Genomic DNA, 18,165 nt, shown 5'->3' with positions numbered 1-18,165 from the left:
GACAAAAATGACTAAGGGTAGAAAAACAAAGGGAAGGAAAATAAAATCCATTGTCTAAATAGAAAGTTTTACTCATGTAACTCTGTTTAGTTCTGTCTAGTTGCAATCTCTCAAATTAGCTGAACTGCGACTTTTTACGAAGTTTAAGTAACTCAAGATGATTTTTCTTTTATTTAAACTGATTTGAGGAATTTGCACTTTAGAAAATTAAAGCATAGCTTTAATGACTCCATGCATCTTTTTACTGCTTAATTAGTAGCCATTATTAATACTAAATAATTATATAAATGAAGTAAAGAAAATAAGAGCTGGACAAGACAGGCAAAAAAAAAAAAAAGGAAAAATTATTTACACAGATTAGGCTTCACACAGACTGCACTTTTAATTTCTTTGTCTTATACAACAAAATAGACAGCAACAAGAAGAATAAGTCTGCCTTCTGCTGCAGAATGAAAGTAAAACAACTGACTGGATGTTTGTGGGCAAACAAATTATCCTACATGTAGTTAATGGTTTCTTACCATTTAAATTAACAATTGTCTACTAATTCTGTAACGTACCAAAAACCAGTTGAAAATTAAGAAAATAAATATCGTAACAAAGGAATTAAATGACAAGTAAACACCAAAAATAAGAAATCAGTGACACTAAAATTGTGAGAGATTCCAACAGAGAACTAGGACAAAATACAACAGAGTCAGAAATGAAAGTACACATTGTCAAAAAAGTAAGAGTTGGAAGGAACAAATGAAAAGGAAAAAGAAAGCTACTTCTTTTAAATAAGTGAAACAGGAGAAAATGGGGTGACTCCTGAAGAACCACGATTTTTTTCCAAAGTCAATTTCAGAGATAATAATAAAGTTAATATTCCCTTTAGATTTAAAAGTGATCCTACATGGAAAATTAAATGCATTTACTTGAACAGAGGGAGTTAAAAGATATGTGCTCTATGCCTGGTTTAGAGCGTGTGCTCTGAGGCAGTGGACATGTACAATTATAAGACCTGACTGAAGTTATCTGTTTTGAAAACAACCAACACACAAATACTCACTGAAGCACAAAGAACAAATACTTTCACTTTTAAAATTTCCTTTTCCATTAAACAGAAAACACAGGGTTTGTTTTGTTTTGTTTATTTTTTAAAGTAATACTATTTTTCTCTTACAGTACAAATATGAAGTATATGCAAAGCACACAGCAGAAAATCTACTAGGCGGTGTCAACTGGATGCAACTAACTGAAATTTGGTAGTTTGTTGCAACAGTCACAAAACAAAGTCCTTTTTCGAATGAGCAAAGAGGTGGAATCAAACCAACCAGCCTTCACTTGGGACAAACAGTTGATGTGCTCATGAAAAATCTTGAGACAGATTACGAAACAGTCATTCTCCTGTGAAACAATTTCTGTCTATTGCAGGAGGTGAACCTCTTAAAAAGTTACTGTTAGTAGTCTTTGAATTTGGGGTCAGGAGTGTCACTACACCTTAGAAGTAAAACTACCTAGGTCAGAGTAAACACAGTGCAAAATCCAGACTTCCCATTTCACGTAACCTGCAGACTACAGGTACAGCCTTAGTTTACTCTCAGAACACACTCATTTTAGCTGTTAGTCTGAAATGCTTTCATTGCTGAAGTTCTGTGCAACACTGAAGCCCTACAAAAATGAAACAGAGCCTAAGAAACAGATCCAGCATCCTGGATGTAGTAGCCTTTTCCTATGAAGCTAAGCCCAGCCATAATAATAGAATTTTATTAAAAATTCAGGAACTTGTATCAACCATCCCTACTTTCAGTTACAAAGCTTGATGGTATGTTGAATCGCAGCACAAATGTTACTAGAATTTCGAGGTGAATTTTATTTCTTATGGACATTATGGTAAGGAGGAGGGAAAAAAGTGATAGGGGGTTTACTGGAAGTGTTCTATGTTTTTAGACAGCAACTTCTATGATAAACCTACTAAACCAAATACAATTGTACAACAGACTATGACATTCACCATTTGCAACAGCTGAAAGGTCTTCTTGGCTCCCAGTGTGGAGTTAAGGCAGGGGGAAAAAAGTCCTGAGTAGTTTTGTAAATAGGATTTTGATGAAAGGACTGCAACTGAAAATTGAATTTCCTGACTTCTCAGGGCATGACAGTCCTTCCTTTATGAGAGGAAAGAAAACACTGATGTTACATACCATGAACTACTACATTTCCTGGTCATACACTACTACAAATTTTGCTTTAAAATTATGATCATGAAAATAATTTTATATATTTCCATATTACTTCTTCAGAACAGTATCATTCATTCCGAAAACTACAACACACTAAAAACCAAACAAAAACAACCTAAAAAACCCCCAGAAGATAGAGAACTTTTCCCATGTTTACAAAATACAGAGACGAAATACATTCCATGCAATCTCTTGGGCCTCAGCTTTACAGTCAACGCAACATTCATTAGATCTTTTTTTCCTCAAGTGTTACAAGGAAAACCAATTAAACATCAAAAGACTCCTGCCTGTCATGTCAAATTTACTACTCATTGCAACAGTGTACCTTATTCATCAAATACGCGTTGACTTGGAAGTCATCATGAACCACATTCTTGACTAATTACAGCAACTGCTACAAAATACTGATTACTATTAAGAATCAGTAAGTTAAACTAAATGCACCAATTATCATAGCCTTCACTTGCCAGGAGATGCCATTCCATCAAAAGCAGAGGGTACAATTAAAAAGTTAAAAATAAAGCGTTTATTCCATCCTTAGTCATCGCTCCTCCTCTGCTGTCCAAGAGATAGGAAATGTACTGTTTGTTGCAACAACCAAAGTCTTGCACGCTGGGGCTGCTTCCCGCAAACTACACACGCCTTTGCTGCAGGAGCTGCTTGTCCAGAGAAGGCTGCACAGAACTGTCACATGAGGAATAAGAACGTCATGTTGGCAATGTTATGTCAGACAGTGAATGCAGCACAAGATACTTCCCAGCTAGGTGGATATTATGTGGTCTGTTTTGTATCCTATCTTGTAGGATAATATCAAAAGATGCCCGGGCTTCCAGTCGGTGGTCAAAGTGATAACCTTTACTAACTGCTACAACTTGTAGCTGTATTGTTGAACAGTGTTCATAGGGCTGAATGGATAGTTTTTGTTTGCTCTAACTGAAATTAAATAATAAAATAGTTGAAAATATATTTTCAGCATAGTTTCTAATCTGTGTCAGCTACTAGTAATATTGCAGTCAGGTAGTCTGGGGTTCATTTGAGTGAAAAACTTCAAAGGTAGGTGTTTTAATCTGAACATTAAATATATAGCTACGAGCACAGACGTCAAATTATATAATTTTGTTCAGATTCTTTCACAGTTTCATTGTAGTAATATTAAAAATATTAAAAGTAGCTGTTTAACCCACTTTTTAAAAATTAAAATTATTTATCCAGTAAACCATTAGAACTTGGACCCATTTTATTAACTTTACTGGGATAAAAATGTACCCATAAACACAAGTCAAGAAGTAACAACCATCATTATCTAGCAACTAGGTAGCAAAATAAATCCTTTAAAAACTATCAAACGACACTAAAAATAAAATTAGATGTAAATTCAAGTTTTAGACTGTGGTCAATTGAGGTCTAGACAAAACCCTGTGTTTGTTCACTGCCTAGTCTCCAGTCTGCTCTAAGTTTGAAAAGGTAATTGAACTCAGTCTATAATTACTGGATTAGATACAGATGGGCTCTGTACATTTCAGGGGAGGAAAGAACTGTTTTGATTCATTTTATGATTGCCTGTAAGGTCAAACTTTTCAAAATGTACTTTCATCTGTTAAATGGTTTCTCAAAGTCCCAGGGGGACATCTTCAATAACTGATGTTTTAAGCAATTTGGGTCTATCAGATCCAGTCTTTGAATGTAATATGCTGTCCATTTTCTAGAATTATAAATGTGCATGTAGGTTAATTGCTACAACTCCTACAGATTTTCAAAACTACACTTTTTTTAGAAAATTGCAAGTTTTACTCAAAAACTGTTATGCATAAATATTTGTAGAATTATTATCGTTTAGGGTACAGAATATCTTTGGAAATACAAATAAGTAACACAAATTAGAAATGTCCTTACTCATAATTCCTTCCCATTTGGAAAATGTTCTCTTAGGACTCAGTTGAACAACGTTTGAACAGTTCCAACTAAATCAGTTTACTTCTTGCAAAACAAAAAAAAAAAAAAAGAAAAAAAAAAAGAAAAAAAGAGAAAAACACTTTAATAAAAATATCCTGAACAGTACTTGAGAAAACTTAAGCTCTTATTTGAACCTTCACCTTCACTCTCTCTCAAGATAAAATGGGGAACAAACAATGAGTGAGCATTAAACTTTCATTCTCCTAAGAACTTTTTGCAAAGTATTTTCTTCAATTAAATCCACCATAACTCTGCAGCCTGTTTCAGTACAACCAGGATTTCATTTTGCTTAGTTAACAGTTCAAATGCTCTGCAAAGGGTATCTAGCTCTGCTCTCAGAGACTCTCAGAGCTACTGTAATAGCAATTTAAAGCAGAAAACACACCATGCAATCAGAAGGCAATATAATAGTTCAGTTCATAGTCTTAAAATCGTAGGAAACCTAATTCCAAACTTACTATTCAAGAGTTTCAGTTTATTTGTATTACAACAATCGTCTTGCTTATAAAATTCCAATAGGAAAGTATTTTTTTTGTTACAACATCACATTTGTGTTTCATCAACAACATCTCACCAGCAACAGGCTCAGTCAAAAAAGTTATCTTTGTAGGATCAGACATCTATAGACTCATTCTGACAGAGACTCAGTATTCAAGCACCGGTAATAAGGATAATTGGAACTATGTTAATATAATCTCCCTCTGCCTCCAAGTAGGCTAATGAAAAAGCAAGTTCTCAGGTAGTTTCCATGATTAACACTTTATTCATATTATTTCAAAGTCCTCCACAGAAGGGACAAAACCTGAAGGTAGAACCAACCACCACAAAGCCCCAGCAGAAAGATGCAATAAAGTAACAGAGTTATTTGTACTCCTGCTCAGACAGAAGATCTTGCCCATTGCCATCATCAGGCTGCACAGAATTCCTACCACAATTTACAAGTCTCACTGAAAGAAAAAACTCCTTCCACTGCATTTTAAGAACTGATTGATATAAATCAGTTTGTTCAAAACAGTTCAATAAACAGATGATGGGTTTTTGTAACAACCACGTAAAAACAAATTAAACAAGCAAGCAATTTTACTCAAAAGATAAAATCCATGTAATATTTACACTATATTCCTTCCCACATCTATAATGGATGCTTTTAAATCTATTTCTTTAAAACTGAAATAATATTCATATTAGAATTTACATGTTTAATTCAATAAATCTTGATTTTTATTTAAGAGAGATATAAAAAAGGCTTCCTCTTCACTGTAAGCAAAAATATAAATTTATTTCAAAAAATGTCCTATTTTCCCTACAAAATAAGTATTTCAAGTGTTTTGTGTGAACCCACAAATTGCTCCTGAAACTACTATAATTTTTAGACAATAAATTGTGAAGCTAATATACTAATGTAACTAAATAGCCAGGCCACAGCACCATGAATTCCGTATGCTGTAACATGGCAGAAAATAAATAAAATATAGGAAGTTACACTAGGCCACATTTTAGGGCAACTAATCAACTCTGATATCTTTTCCTCTTTTCTTCTCCTTCACATTTTCACTATCTCTAATAAGCATTTTCCTATATTTGCTGTACAGTTCTCCTTATATTTAGAACCATAACGAACAGTATTTCCCATCAGTACTCGTAAGTATTCCCATCTACACTTTAATGGATTTTACAACGAACTAAAAATCTTGGGAACTGGAAACAGTATCATCAAGAAAAATAAAGTGTATTCTTATAATAAGCTACTCTCACTCCCTGTGTCTTGACATGAGTCTTTAAAAAAACAAAGGAGCTATCCAATCCATGTACATGAAACTGAGTCAGTATGCAGACCACAGTGATGTCGCATTATTTAATCAATGAACACCTCACATCCATTAGTGTTGCCTTCACTCTTAAAAAAAAAAAAATCACTGTAACCATCTTTGTACATAATTCATCCTCTGAAATTTGTGAGGAAGAAGTCTGACGAAAGAGAAACAACTTTAAAAAGTGGATGCTTATTTCACAGTAACAAACTTCTATGGCAGATTAAGCAGCCTGTGAAGTCTAATATGGCTATTTTATTTTAGAAATACTTTAGCATGTTGTTTCCTATATGTTCATTTATTATTAAAAACGAAGAGAGAACATTCATACATTCACAGTCCAAGGTCAGACTGATCAGAGTCACAGGTCACTGGAGCAGTAGTCTGGGATCTGAAAAACCAGTATCCAATTCCTTGCTTTGGTATGAAGCAGTGTCCCACATGTAAAAAGGAATTCCTCATCCATCCTTCTGCATTAACTCCTGCATTATTTGTTAAGTACTTTATGTATTCTGAAATACCTGCACTTGACTTAAGATACTTTAAGTTAATGCATAATCTACTGAATGAAGGATCAGCTGAATCACACCTCAAATAATCTGTGCTGCTTGCAGCCCTGTATTTTATTTTGCTTCTTCATAAGATCCATGAAGAAATCAGACACTTCTGTTTCTTGTGCTTATGTACCCTAACAAAATAAGATTTAAAGGATTTCTCACCACAAAGTAGATTTTTCAGACTTTAGATCATTTTTGTAGCTCTTTCTATTAAAAACAAACCCAAAACAAAACAACAAAGCAAGCTCCCACCACTATCACATTTCTGAAAAACGTTGACATCAGAATTGGACAAAAGATTTTGTCATTTTAGTAGTGCTCTGCACTTTTCCTTTAATTGATAATTCCCTCTATATTTTGTTAAATTTACACCTTTTAAAAACTTCAGTTCCTTTATTTCGGTATTGACTTCTATGTGCAATATTTCCTCTCCAAAGATCCAAGGAGACCAAATTATATCCTATCACATTCACAATCAGAAGCAATAACTACCCTGCTTACACATGCAAAGGTAATGTTAAGCTCAAGAATCTTTGCACACATGTAATAATTTTCTATATGGATGAATGAGCCATGCCTCAATTTAAGCCCACATAAAGGGATGTTTTTCCTTGAATATCACAGCAGAAACTACAGTATGCATCACACTGGCCAGCTGAGTCGACCCAAAGAAAATAACATATAACAAAGACAACTGAAGAAAGTAGAATTTTAAATTAATCAAAAATTTGTAGCTGCCACTTGAAAACTAGTATGCAACAAGGTTCTGAAAGAATATCTCAGGAACACACACATCTGTTTAATATTACAAGCCAACTGTCAACATCCTAAGTGAAGTTTTAATTTAATATTTTTTTCTTTCTTGATGTTTTACCTTTAGTCAATGCCTTGTGAGAGTATCGGCTTTCTATAAGAAACTGTTAAATATAAAGAAATGTTATTGTAGCATGTTTATAAAATCATAGTTCGAGAACTTTTTATTTTTCTAAGGCCTGACCACAACTTAATTATCTGCAGGACATTCCAAGCTCACAATTGCAAGCTCCAGTTCCCAAGCAATTTTGAACAATATCTACTGTACAGGACATACAGCACTGCAAATACCACAACATGGTAATATTTCCAGAAGTCACCATTAGAGCCTTTAGACACGGTTTTTATTTTCAATAAATATTTGTTTCTCCACTAATCACTAAGAGGTTTCCATCACCATTACATGTTGGTGTTTCACATGTCAGCTTGCTACCACTTCTTATTTTTAATATAAGTGCACTGGTATTAAAACAGACAGATACATTGTATAACATGCCTTCCATTACACATAAAGTATCCTAAGTAAGCACTGTGTTCTTCTACTGCTCACACAATGTTTTCCTTCCTTTTCAGGAAAGAGTAAAAGCAGGAAAAACAACTTCGGAGGCCTTACTGCCCCCCTCCCATTAAGAAATGAAAAATTCACCGAATGACCATATTAGAATTTAATGAGAATATTAGAATAATACTTCATATTAGAGGTCTAATGAACATAGGAGTAAAACCAAGAGCCCTTCTCTTATTTTCAACCATAAACCAACATAATATTTAGGAGCTTCTGGATATCCTCACAGAACCTCCACCAATATTCACTTGAAAACCATTTCACACTTCCTACCTAAGCTGAGACATGGAGAGGTGGGAAGCACCAGTCAGTTGCATTCTGTATTACAGAAATGAAATATTCAATTCAGAATCAGTGAGATTATACCCACATTCAAAATCATTTAAAAGTCAACCAAAAAAGGAAATATCCAGAGGGAAATGTCAGGCAATCCATTAATAATGGAAAAGCAAAGACTGAAAGGAATCTGGATTACATTTAATTGTATCTGGGTTTTGTTTTGCTTGTTTTTCAAATGCTGGACAATACCTACGGAAACTAAATAGATGTAAATTTGAGTAGATGAAGCACATCTGCTTTTCTACAGCTCTCACTACAAAAGGGAAGGCTGAGTCAGAATGAAGGGGTAAAAGGGGACAATAAACACCTGATCACTATAAAATGTCATGTTTTGGCAGACAAAGCTTTGACACACCACCATGAAGTCAGGAAACTTACATTTTCAAGAAAGTATCCATCATTTAACATTCTATGCAATTATATCACAGTAATATTTTCAACAGTAAAGAACAGTTTCCTCAAATTGCTGGAAATGATTCATGCCTCCAATTTTCACCCTTTAATTGCTCTCACTGCTGAAGCTATTATGCCAGGTTTTAATATTTCCAGTCTGAAAAATATTTTTAAGTATAGTTGAACTGAAGTTTCAAAGACAGAGCCCATAATTACCTAATCTCTCACTGAAAAATTATATCCTTTTGTCCATGGTGAAACACAGAAAAACTTAATCCACTCATTACCAAAAATCACAAGTAATCAGCTCAGCATTACAGCAAGAACTAACCCTGATGACCAAACCCAGCCTCAATTACAAAAGCACAAGTGTTAGTACTACTCACTGAAAGCAAGGATAAGTAACTGATTTTTGTGAGAAGTTTTTAAACCCTTATGTTTTTAAATAGCTGTTCACTGAGATTAGAATTAAACTCTTTTTTGCTGATCACACATGAGAAGCATAATTAGCATCCTAAATAACAGTATCTCCCCATTTAATTAATATTTTAATACACTTCCGACTTCAAAGCAACTTGATTCAGAATGATTCAAAATGATTCAGAAATTGTTTGATAACTGTCAGAGAGAAGAAAACTCCTCAGTTCAAGTCTTGATTTAGCAGCAGATAAAAGAAGTTACTTTTCAAACGTCTAAGAATACCCCTCTCTTTGTAAGTGAAGAAGCAGGATAAACTCCACACGCAGAAACTGAGAACAGCAGGATGGTGAGAAGAGTCACAGCTAAGTCCTTCTCTCAGCTGCTATCCACCAAACTTGTCGTATTTTCAAAAAAGTAGAGGAGGAGTATAATCAGAACCTTCAAGTAACTAACTTTCAGGGAAAGTAGATTTATTTTGGCCTCACTGCTAATACCTGGGGAAATAAACACCAACAGTTAAATCTCTTAACAAATCGCACTGATATTCTTTAGAGTATGTTTATTTTTATGTTCATTTCTGTCCCAAGCAAGAGATTATATTTCAACATACATAAATACAGAGTGCAAAGACTGTAGCAATGACAGTGTATCTAAGTACTAAAAATAATGAGTTCCTCTCGCTCCAAAATCATTGATAAAGAACTCAGAGAAATAGTAAAAAGCCTAAATGCATCAATTAAATTCACTAACCTTGAAAATATTAACTTTCAGCTTCATTCTCCCTTCTTCCATTTCCCTTCCTTTCTTTTCCTATTCAGATGTATAACCTCCATGTCATTTCCTGATATTCATTCTTTTTCTTTTTTATTTTTAACCCATATTTCTACCTCTAATGTTAGACTATCTCTTCTCCATCGTACATCCATTTTCTTCCAGCTACGCCTGCTCACTTACTACTGTCTTTCTTTTCCACTGTATCTCTCTCTGCCTTTCAGACCCCTCAAGCCCCACCATCCTGCCCCTAGCCCACCTCTCTACTTCAGAGGTCATCCTAATGTATACTATGTTTAAGAAAAGAAGGAAGCTACCTATGACAAACCTCAGCTTTCTTCCACTTCCATATGCTCTAGAAACTTCCACAAACATTACCCTTATCTGTGGTAGAATGACAAAGCAAGAACTCACAAGAAGTGTTGGTTTAATGGACAAACACAGTTCAGGAAAGAGCTCACAGTGACCAGCTACATGATACAATTCCTCCAACAATCCCAAGAAAGGAAAGAACCTTCCACAACCATCCTGGAAGGAGGTGAGGACGAAGAAAACATCCTCAAAATGGGAACTGCAGCCTTAGATACTTTTGGATTCCTCAGCACCACATGGAGTCCAGTTAGTCAAAACAAAATTAACAGGCAACTAAGGAAAGTTGTCTCCCAAGCCAACTTTCAATCCTGCTATTCTGTTATATTCAGAAAATAATTCCCATGGAGTTAGGAATGTACTTTAAAACAAACAAACAAAGCTGGGGGACAGAGGGACACAATGACAGACATTTGTACAGACATTTCCCAAAATGTAAGAGTTCATAACTTTTCCCTGAAGGCCAATCTATACTCTCACCATTGTTTCTGATGTGAGTTTTGTTAAAACCAGAAGCATTACATGGAGAACATTAGTGATTTGGTATTTAATCCTAATGCATTGAACAAGGTCAGCATTTCATTCTTCTCCAAAAGTATTTTTTTAAAAAAATCTTTGCTATTTCTTTAACCAGCTTTTTAATGCATTTGTCCTCTACTAATTACAATTACCAAATTCTTTCCCTTCCATTTGTCAGGCTAAACTTTTTCTCTAACAAGGATGAAGGAAATGAGAAGTAAAAACAATGCCCATAATTAAAAACTAACATTAACCATAATTTGCACAGGGAACAAGATAAATCTGAAATATTAGACAGCAGTACACTCTAACTCCCTATTTGAAAAAGTGTAATTCAAAACTATATTTTCTGCCTACAACCTGGGAGAGAGAGGGAAACCCATGTGGATGTAAATGAGTACAAAATGCAGCATCACTGGTGAACTTTGGGGAAAAGAGTGACTGTTCATAACTGCATATGGGAGAAGTCAGAATTAATCCTAATGACCTCAGCTATGGGCCCAATTTATTAGAACTTACCTCTCATTAAAAGTTAAGAAGAGAACTGAAATATCACTCGCTGTCCAAAATTTGGCACAGTCATTAATTTCTAATAAAGACTATAATTGGCTATACCACAAGCAGTATATATTTCCCCTGTATCCAAATATTCTCTCATGGGAGTTATTCTTATGTAATCATTAGAGTTGAAACGATCGTATAAACTAACCTTATTAAATCAGGTTATAATTTTTTAGTTTGAGTATAAAACCAAAACCATTAAAGCAACAATTTTAACCATTTTTGGCTATTTCCCTCATAGCACTGGTTAGTATCAGCTATTCAATCACAACAGAAGCAGTTCACTACATGACCACACAGTCTTTGATGCTCTGCCTGTGTTCTGCCACAGACTTTAATGGTACAATTCTTGGATATGGAAGTTTTAAGGATTAAGTCTCTTTCAGGTCTATCCTAGACCTGGCAAATCCATGTCCCATCCCATAAAAGTAAACATAGCAAACTGGTTATTTCTTTATTTTGGATATTTCTGAGTCTTTTGAAAAGCTCAGATATAATGTGATTAATTCTGGAGTCACCAACCTGACCTTGACTCAGAACCAGCAGCATAATTACTGTATATTCCAATAAAACATTTAATAGTTGGCATTTTCATTTTTATATACCTTTTACTTTTAGAACAGAGATGGTGTTACTCCCTGCATCAGCACATTGGTACCTGCCAAGAACCAAAGTTATTACACATCCAAAAATAGCAGGCAGTGGAAAAGCCTGTGGACCTCCCAGTCTGCAAGTCTACTCTTTTTCTTATTATATTAAAATTGCATTAAGCACAAGGAATCCTCTATTTGAAATCTAGATCTCTGGATTTCATCTACTAATATTTTTCAAATTTTTGCTTTTGAATCCCTAAAAATTTTCCAACAAGGGTGTAGACTTGTCTTTCTCTGTTAGTACTGCATATGTTACACAATCTCGGTGGCTGAATTTTATTCTTGGTTCTTCTTCAAACGATCCCAAATAGTCTGAAAGGGATCAGAAGCCATGGATGTTTAAAAACACTCAGTTTTAATTGTGCTATGTCAACAGTTACATCATGCTATTCAAGGTGGTCCTCTATAGTCAATTTGGGGGACCAGCTACTGGTTTGGGGCATTTTTGGGCTTTATTAATGAAGTGACAGTGGCAATGATGAAGCCATTGTAAACTCCATATACAAACACTCCTAGCCTTTTTTCTCCTATGGGAATGCTCTAAATACCAAACTGTGCAATGATGTGCAGGAAGACCCCACATTTGGGACCAAGGACAAAACATCAGCTCTCCATCTCTTCTAAAAGCATTGCTCTTTTGAATTATCCCATGGGCTGCATTCCAAACAATGGAATACATTGGGTTTCGCAGGTATGCATGAAAAGCTGTTTTACCCAGAGTATGTCAAATTAAAAATAAATAAATAAATAAAAAAGCCACCACTACCCTCTGGGTAGCCAAAGCAGTGTACTACAAAAGTCAGGTAGCCTTGAAATTAAAAGGTTTGCTTAAAATTTATATTCAATGCCATTTGTTCTGGCTTTCACGAGAACTAGTTTTGGAGACAAGTTTTATGTGAGGATTTTTCCTCCTCATTACACATTTGTACAGAGCAGCTGAACATATTTTTTATGTGAATATTGGCCTATCATACCAATTTTTTTTGAAGAATCAGTTAATCATCCTACAGAATCCATACACAGAGTTTATATGAATAACAGATGTTGCAGTCTCATGAATCTGGCATCCTTATGTGTTCAACAGCTTTAAACATGGACATTTGATCATTCTGAAATTTTGCATTTAAAGACTCAGAAACATTTAACCTTTCAATTTTTCCAATCTCAAGGATATGTTTTCAGATATGCCTGGTATTGCTTTTGAAGACTTCATGCCCCAACACTTCATATTTTAGCTTTTTGCAAAACCTTAAAAAAGAAGAGAACCTCCCATAGCAAATCAGGAGATTTTATTCATGCCTGCAATCAAGCCCACCATGAAATTCTGCTTGACCATTAATTTATATTTGTTTCTGTTAATAGGCTGTATGAGCCTTGATTCCATTTCTCCAGCACGCACTGAGCATAGTGAGCACATAGTGAGCAGTGACAAAATGTTCTCTTTCCTTCAGTATTTTCAAATACCTAAGCAGCATATGATACAGACGATATTCCCAATAGCTCATACCTGCCATAAAAAAAAACAGGAGAGGCTTAAATAGTCCAATTTCCTAATACTGTCCTAAAACAGAAACTCAAATGCAAACCACCTTCCAAACCTGACAATCTTTTAAAATATCCAAAATAACAGATTTAAGGCATTGTAAAGCTGTGAACCAGTGTCACAAACTCAGCCTCTGTGCTGCTTACATTGTCACTGAGCACTTACTGCAAGCCCGTTTTTTTTTTTTAATTAAATACTTCTGCTCTAATCCTTAAAATTCTTCAATCATTTAGCTTAATTCCAAATCTGACACCGTACCAAGGAACAAATATATTGGGTCTGTGTGGCAGGGTTTTGGTAGCGGGGGGCTATGGGGTGGCTTCTGTGAGAAGCTGCCTGAAGCTGCCAGAGCAAACACCAGCCAGCTTCCAGATGGACATGTCAGTGGCCAAGGCCAAGCCCAGCAGCAAAAGTGGTTGTGCCTCTGCGATAAGAGTTAAGAAGGGGGTAAAAATGTGCTGCTGCACAACAGTAACTGCAGCTGGAGAGAGGAGGGAGAATACATGAGAGGAACAACTATGCAGACACCAAGGACAAGCGCAGAAGGAGAGGCACTGGAGCAGAGATGTCCCTGTTGCCCACAGTGCAGACCATGGTGAGGCAGCTGCCCCTGCAGCCCATGGAGGTCCATGGTGGAATGAAGATCCACCTGCAGCCCCTGGAGGACCCCACACAGGAGCAACTGGAGGTGCCCAAAGGCACCTGTGACCCTATGGGAAGTTCATGCAGTCTCCTGGCAGGACCTGTGACCCCATGGAGAGAGAAGCCCACACTGGAGAAGGTGTGCTGGCAGGACTTGTGACACCACAGGGGATCTAAGCAGGACCAGCCCATTCCTGAAAGACTGCACCCCTTTGGAGGGACCCATGCTGGAACAAGGAAAGAGAGCGAGGAGTCCTCCCCTGCGGAGGAATGCGAAGCAGAGACACTGTGCAATGAACTGAACGCAGCCCCTGTTCCCAGTCCCCTGTGCCACTGGTGAGGAGAAGGCAGAGAATTAGTGAAGAAGGGAGAGGTGGGAGAAAGGAGTTGTTAAGATTTTGGTTTATTTCTCAATCCTATTCTGATTTGACTGGTAACAAATTAAATTCATTTCCCCAGTTTGAGTCGGTTTTGCCCATGACAATAACTACTGAGAGATCTCTCCTTGTCCTTATGGGCCTTTTGTTCCAATTTCTCTCCCCTGTCCAGATGAGGAGGGCAGTGATAGAGTAGCTTTGGTGGGCACCTGGCATCCAGTCAGGATCAACCTGCTACAACTACATAAGCCTGTACAAGTGATGATGAAATGCAAACTTAAATATCCCTGTATACTGCATTTAAAATAGCCATGTCACTGTAAAGTCTAAGAGAAATAAAATACGGCTTTTGTTTTAATTCATCAAAAAGCACTGACGTACACATAATGAATTCTAACAATCTTTTATAAATTGCAAGGAATGGAAAGTCTGTCACTGTAACTGTAGGTTTCCTCTAGGGAATCCCTCTAGAATCATTTCTTACCTGGTCCTAATCAATATGCAACCAGTGAAGAGATGGAGAGATGCCAGAAACATTCACCATACATAAAGCATAAGTCATCTTTCATTACATATCAGGCAACCCAATGGTTGTACAATGCAGCTGACAGACAAGAAAGAAAAACCCAAACCAAACAAACAGTGATGGGTCAATGCCAGGGCAAAGAAAATCCTTTCAACAAGTTCACAGACATTACATTAATCTTTGATTTATATGGATCAGTTTTGTCACAGATTAACAACATCACCATCAACACCAGTCTCTGCAATCAACATTACCATGGTCATAGATGACCTTGTAACATCCTTGTGTTAACAACTTAGTCTCAAATACAAAAACCTTCATCAGCTCCCCAGAGACTGCAAAAATACAGTATACCTGAGCATAAAATAGTCAGCTTGAAAAAAATACAAAGTAATACAAAATGTTGAAGTATTTTCTTGTGACTAATGCAAAATACCAAGAGCACACAGATATCCTTTCATCTCTAAACCAGCTTCCCCACACCATATCTATTCAAGTCAAAACTCATATTCTACATTCTCTATGCCTACGTCAATCCGCCAAAAAAATCACATTAAGTTTGAGACTGTTAACCAGGACTTTATAATTCTATCTCCCAAGTGCAATGAAACTTCACCATAAATACAGAAGCCTGCTGTGTAGGATTCCTGCTACAATGTTGCCAGCTTCTTCCTCAAATGCTAAGCACCTTCTATCTTCCTTCTTAAACATCACTTAAGACTGTACACAATGAAAACAAACAAACAAAAACAAACCAAACAAAACCCCAAAACAAAACAAAAACAATCTCCACAGTTCTCAAATTCTAGAGCAAGATTCATAGTCCTTCAGGTTCAGAAAGAAGAAAAAGAATACATCCCCTGTCCAGGGACAGGATGAGTGGGAATGGTTCAAAGCCATGCCAGGTGAGGTTTAGGCTGGACATTAGGAAGCATTTCTTTACCGAGAGGGTGGTCAAACACCAGAACAGGCTTCCCAGAGAGATGGTCGATGCCCCGACCCCCAGGTTGCACAGTGTTGCCAGAAGCAGTTAAGTTTTTAATTGCAAGGCTAAACAAAGTATTTGAAAGAGGGTATGGCATATACATAATCAAACTGAACTGTATTTGGCTGAAACAAGCAGTTAAAATCATAATTTATTTTACTATAAAGCTTATTCTTCTAGCTGCAGTTTCAATGCTTTATTCACATGTTCACATGTGGTCTGGCATGTTGCTAGCTCGCTGTCAAAGAGGTACAGCCTGAATCTAGTTTGAGGCTGTTATGTGAAATACAGAGTAAAACTGAGAAGAAGGAATGGAAGTGTGGACAGAAATAACAGTGGTGGCAATGGAGTAGAAGGTAAAAAGCTTCAGAAGGAACAAAACCTCAGATTTCCTCAGGCTTACTCTGCTGTAAAACACTTCATTAATACATCCAAACACCATCTACTGCTAAAGCCTTACAAGGAAACAACCTGCCCTCAGCACCAGCCCAAGTGTAGATTTAAAAGTTGCAGCCTTGTTGATGAAGAAGATTGAAAAGTCTGCCCTGTTCTGCCTGGGGTAAGACTAAAGAAGCCTGTTCTCTTTAACACTGCCTTTAGTTAAAATCAGAAAAAATGCAGTGTGGGGGGAGGAGGCAGATCTCATGGACAAAGATCATGAATACAGTTTTACGGACAGGTCTGATTGTTGCAGATAGATACCCCCTAGCAACTCACAGCTGATAAGTCACATATCATTTTTTTGTAATGGTGAATAATTATATGTTCATTTCACAGGTACCCTCTGCTTAGGCCTCGAAGCAATCACTGAGTTACTAAACATAAAGTGTTATAAAATACATCCGTTTTTATGTACTCTCTCTCACAATGGGGAAACCTACAAAGAGCACAGAAATATGACATTAATATCTGTGCTTGAAAACTAAATCATTCCTAAGTCAGAAAATGAGGGGACAAGATAACCCGTGCATTCTTCATTTAGTCCTAAACTTGCATTTGCATTCTGTAAGCCTGTATCCTCAGAGATTGTATTAAGCAGCCTTTTTCTCTTAGTTTTCAAAGTACAGTCCAGTGTCTTATTAAATATATGTTATTCAAACCCTGCCTTTAACTCAGTATGGAGGAAAAGAATCTGTGACAAAACTGTTCTTACTAATTACTGAGTTACTAGTGCCAGTCAGCTTTCAGCTCTGCAATTCTTTAACTTTCCAGTGCTTGTCTTTTCAAGTCTTAAAACGTTCCGATTACCTCTGTACATTTCACCTGCCTAGGACTGGCATTTTACAGCCATACCGTGTGGCAGAGGAGGCAACCAAACTGAGGGCAGTAGGTAGGCAGAGGCATTACAAACGCTGACGAGCGCAAGGGCCGTGGGATCGCTCTCTTACGTGGCAGCTGGCGTGAGGGAACACCCGCGCAGCCGGCACGGCCGAAGGGACGGCGGTTCTGCACCGAGGAGCCGCAGCCCGGGCAGGAGGGGCAGCGGCCCCAGAGCCCCCGGGCCGCCCCGGAGGAGCCTGGAGGCGACAGCCGGGCTCGGAGCCGTCCCCGCCCGCCACCGCCGCGCCGGCCCGCGCCTCTCCCAGCCCACACCCCTGTGGGAAAGCGCTGCCCCGGGGCTCTCTGCGGGCGGCTCCGGGCCCCGCTCGCTGTCCCCGGGTCCCGCCGGACGCTCCGGGGCGGCGGTGAGAGGCGGGCAAAGAGCCCGCCCTCCCCCCGGGGCCTCACTCACCACCCCCCGGGGCCTCACTCACCACCTCCCGGGCGCGGCCGGTGAAGTCGCTCTTGGAGCGGGCGGCGCCCCGCTTGAGCAGCTCGTCCCGGGGGCTGTCCCCCGCCGCCGCCGCCACCCCCAGCGCCTTGTTGCGGGTCTTGACGGTCTTCACGCTGGCCTTGAAGAGCAGGGTGATGTCCACCGCCATGGCGGCCGCCGGTGCCGCCGCGCGCCCGTCCCCACGCAACGCGGCCCCGCGCGGCGCGTTCCGCCCTGCGCGGCGGGGCGGGACGGGATGGGGGGAGGCTCCGCTCCCGTCGGGAAGCGCTCGGGAGCGGCTCTTCCCCGCGGGAACCGGCGCCGGGAGCGCGGACACGGGGCTGCCGCCTCCTCCGATACAGCAGCGGCTCTGCGGAGAACGAGAGTCATATC

At 38.2% G+C, this 18,165-nt stretch overlaps 1 protein-coding gene across 1 annotated transcript in view; it reads right to left on the bottom strand.

The window, feature by feature from the left end:
• STX18 (syntaxin 18) overlaps positions 1 to 17,958 on the bottom strand; it is a 64,092-nt gene extending 46,134 nt beyond the window's left edge. Inside the window, exon 1 of the mRNA XM_050338593.1 lies at positions 17,774 to 17,958. Within this exon, the coding sequence (XP_050194550.1) occupies positions 17,774 to 17,941 (168 nt within the window). The 5' untranslated portion in view covers positions 17,942 to 17,958. The remainder of the gene's footprint in view (positions 1 to 17,773) is intronic.
• Between the last annotated feature and the right edge of the window lie 207 nt (positions 17,959 to 18,165).

This window comes from Myiozetetes cayanensis, unplaced genomic scaffold, assembly GCF_022539395.1.
Source record: "Myiozetetes cayanensis isolate MyiCay16 unplaced genomic scaffold, myiCay2020 scf7, whole genome shotgun sequence".
NCBI classification, from domain to species: domain Eukaryota; kingdom Metazoa; phylum Chordata; class Aves; order Passeriformes; family Tyrannidae; genus Myiozetetes; species Myiozetetes cayanensis.
The sequence above is the reverse complement of the archived record's forward strand: the minus strand, read 5'-3'. Positions and strand labels throughout refer to the sequence as shown.